The sequence below is a fragment of the Podarcis bocagei genome (assembly GCF_964188305.1).
Source record: "Podarcis bocagei genome assembly, chromosome: 7".
In the NCBI taxonomy this organism is placed as follows: domain Eukaryota; kingdom Metazoa; phylum Chordata; class Lepidosauria; order Squamata; family Lacertidae; genus Podarcis; species Podarcis bocagei.
The window spans coordinates 9,675,049-9,677,960 of NC_138132.1; the positions used below are offsets into that span (position 1 = coordinate 9,675,049).

At 50.4% G+C, this 2,912-nt stretch overlaps 1 protein-coding gene and 1 long non-coding RNA gene across 2 annotated transcripts in view; one reads left to right on the top strand and one right to left on the bottom strand.

Annotated features, from left to right (window-relative positions):
- Positions 1-2,883, top strand: part of B9D2 (B9 domain containing 2) — a 34,068-nt gene extending 31,185 nt beyond the window's left edge. Inside the window, exon 4 of the mRNA XM_081200758.1 lies at positions 2,417-2,883. Coding sequence (XP_081056884.1) covers positions 2,417-2,631 — 215 coding nt within the window. The 3' untranslated portion in view covers positions 2,632-2,883. The remainder of the gene's footprint in view (positions 1-2,416) is intronic.
- LOC308590664 overlaps positions 1-2,912 on the bottom strand; it is a 105,786-nt gene that overhangs the window by 53,092 nt on the left and 49,782 nt on the right. The gene's annotated exons all lie outside the window — the stretch shown is intronic.

Sequence of the window (2,912 nt, forward strand, 5' to 3'; positions counted from 1 at the left end):
TGAGGGAATGGGGGGAAAACTTTGCTGCTATTTTGTGACAATTTGGGTGGTCCTGGTAACGTTAATGCACTTCGGACAGCAGGGCAGATCAGTCATTAACAGAATAAGTGGCCATGTTGATGCCCACTGTAACATCTCATGGGAGCAAATTCCTCGCAGCGTTTTCATTCTCGGGGCACTTTCTTTATAGCTTATTTAGAATTTGGGGTCGGTGCAGGATTTCAAGCCTATTTCATCATTGCAAAGTGGCAGAGTGGGTGCAATTTTCTATCCTGCAAGCATTTTCTGCAGCCCGCACTTCCTGACCTCCATAAAGTCTTTCCCTGGGTTTTGGCTGACGCATGGGCACCCAGGAAGGGGGCAGACCATGGGACCAGCAATTTATAGAATGAAAGACACTCATGAACCCTTCCGTGCCACCGCAGAAGGAAAAGTCCTTGCATCGAGAACCCTGCACCGCACACCTGAGAGTTTCACTGGGAGCCTTCTCTCCCCTCTGATGATTTTAAAGCGCTGTTTCTTTCCTCGTTAACTGATGCAGAATGGTTGGGGGAAATGAAGGGGTGTTTGCGCTGAATTTTCAGCACAGTTCTAGCGTTAGGCCGCTGCTGCAGGCCAGGAAGCGGCAGGACCAGGAAAGAGGGGAGGATGCAATTCACCAGAAACGGATCCCTAGCGTAGGAATCGGCAGCTGGGAGCCTCTGTACCAAATGATGTCCTCTGAGCACACGGCGTGCCAACCAAATGGGCAGAGGAAGGGCACGGAATGGCCCCTGTGTCCACAGGTGGGAGGTGGGTCAGGATGGAATGGTCCACAGGTGGGAGGTGGGTCAGGATGGAATGGTCCATAGGTGGGAGGTGGGTCAGGATGGAATGGTCCCTGTGTCCACAGGTGGGAGGTGGGTCAGGATGGAATGGTCCATAGGTGGGAGGTGGGTCAGGATGGAATGGCCCCTGTGTCCACAGGTGGGAGGTGGGTCAGGATGGAATGGTCCACAGGTGGGAGGTGGGTCAGGATGGAATGGTCCATAGGTGGGAGGTGGGTCAGGATGGAATGGCCCCTGTGTCCACAGGTGGGAGGTGGGTCAGGATGGAATGGTCCACAGGTGGGAGGTGGGTCAGGATGGAATGGGCCACAGGTGGGAGGTGGGTCAGGATGGAATGGCCCCTGTGTCCACAGGTGGGAGGTGGGTCAGGATCTCAGCACTGCAGAAAAAAAATCCAGGGCATGACGGGATGGGGAACCTGCAGCATCCGAAGAAGTGTGCATGCACACAATAGCTGACACCAATAACAAACATAGTTGGTCTCTAAGGTGCTACTGGAAGGAATTTTTTAATACTGTGGTCCTCTAGTTGTTGGTGAGCTCCAGTCTCCATCAGTGCCAGCCAGCATATCGGACAGTGAAGAACAATGGGAGCTGCAGGGCAACAGATTCCTGGCCGCTTTTCTAAACCATGTTCATAGTATGATGGGTGACATGCAACAGGAGTTCAGTGGGGGGACTTTCCCGCTTTCTGTCTACTGAAGGATGGGGTAGAAATCGATTCAAATAAATATATCAAATAGACAAAACGCGTCTGGGATAGCTCCGTCAGTGGAGCACGAGACCCTTAATCTCAGGGTCGTGTGTTCAAGCTCTACGTGGGGCAAAAAGATCCCTTCATTGAAGGGGGTTGGACTGGATGACCCTCGGGGTCCCAACCCTACGATTCTAGGATTCTATGACTCCTCCCCTGTCACGGACCAATCTTTGTTTTTGCAATTATTATCATTTCACTTTTGATTCAGGAAACTTAAGGCATTGGTGTCAGTCTCCTGATCAGGCCCCGCGTAGGCCGAGACCTGCTTAGCTTTGGCTATGTAAATTTCTGTGGCAATGACTCAAAGTAACTGACAGGAACAAACATTAAACCCAGATATAGAAACAGGAACAAAATAAGAACCTAAAAGGCTCCTCCTTGATATTGTATAAATGACTGGGGTTGGATTTTTTAGGGGCTTCCAGCAATAAAGAAAAGGACTCATTCCCCTCAGAACCGGAGTAGCCACAACTAGTCCTCACCTGCCGGAGGAATAAAGAGGAGGACATTTCCCCAAACTGTAGAGTCGGGTCCCAGGGGTCATCCAGTCCAACCCCCCACAATACAGGCATCGTTTTGCCAACACAGGACTCGAACCCAATTACTGTTGAAAATGATATGTTAAAAAGCTAATAAAAATTTATATAAAAAATAAAAATAAAATAAGAAATGAAAAGAAAGGGAAATTTTTATATAAAAAATAAAATAAGAAAATAAGAAAAATAAAAATAAAATAAGAAATGACAGTGTGGGACCGTGGGTGGTGTGTTTAGTCTTTACTTTAGTCCTGTGCGTGTGTGAATAAAAGTTTTTGCCGCTCTTCTCTTTTCCAGGGAGAGGCAGTCGCCTCAGCCGCAAGGGGAAGGAGGAAGGCGAAGCGGAGGAGCCAGGCAGAATAAAAGAAAATAAAAGTTCTCCGGCTTTTGCCACAGTAGCTGTCCAGCCGCCTTGCTCCCCAGCGAAGGAGTTATATATACAGCAGTGCACACCCCCTCCTTCACTTCCTGGGTGGAGCTGCCGCTGGGGAGAGGCGAAAAGACGGCTTTAAAAACCTCCAAGCCCTGCAGCCAGCAAGTCCCAACAGGAGTGGTGAAATTACAGCCTTTCCTGGCAAGGAAGACAGAAAGGCCAGCTGGCTCCAGGGAGAGCGGCGGCAGCCGCGATCTTGACGGAGGAGCGCCATCGCCTCGGGATGCCCCAGTCGTGACACCGGAATTGGCCCAAGTCTTTTGCAGCCAGCCACATCCCGGTCACATCCAGGCAACCTCTGAGCGGCTCACCCTGCCAAGAACACGATCCCTCGAACCCAAAACCGGTTGCAGACAGAGC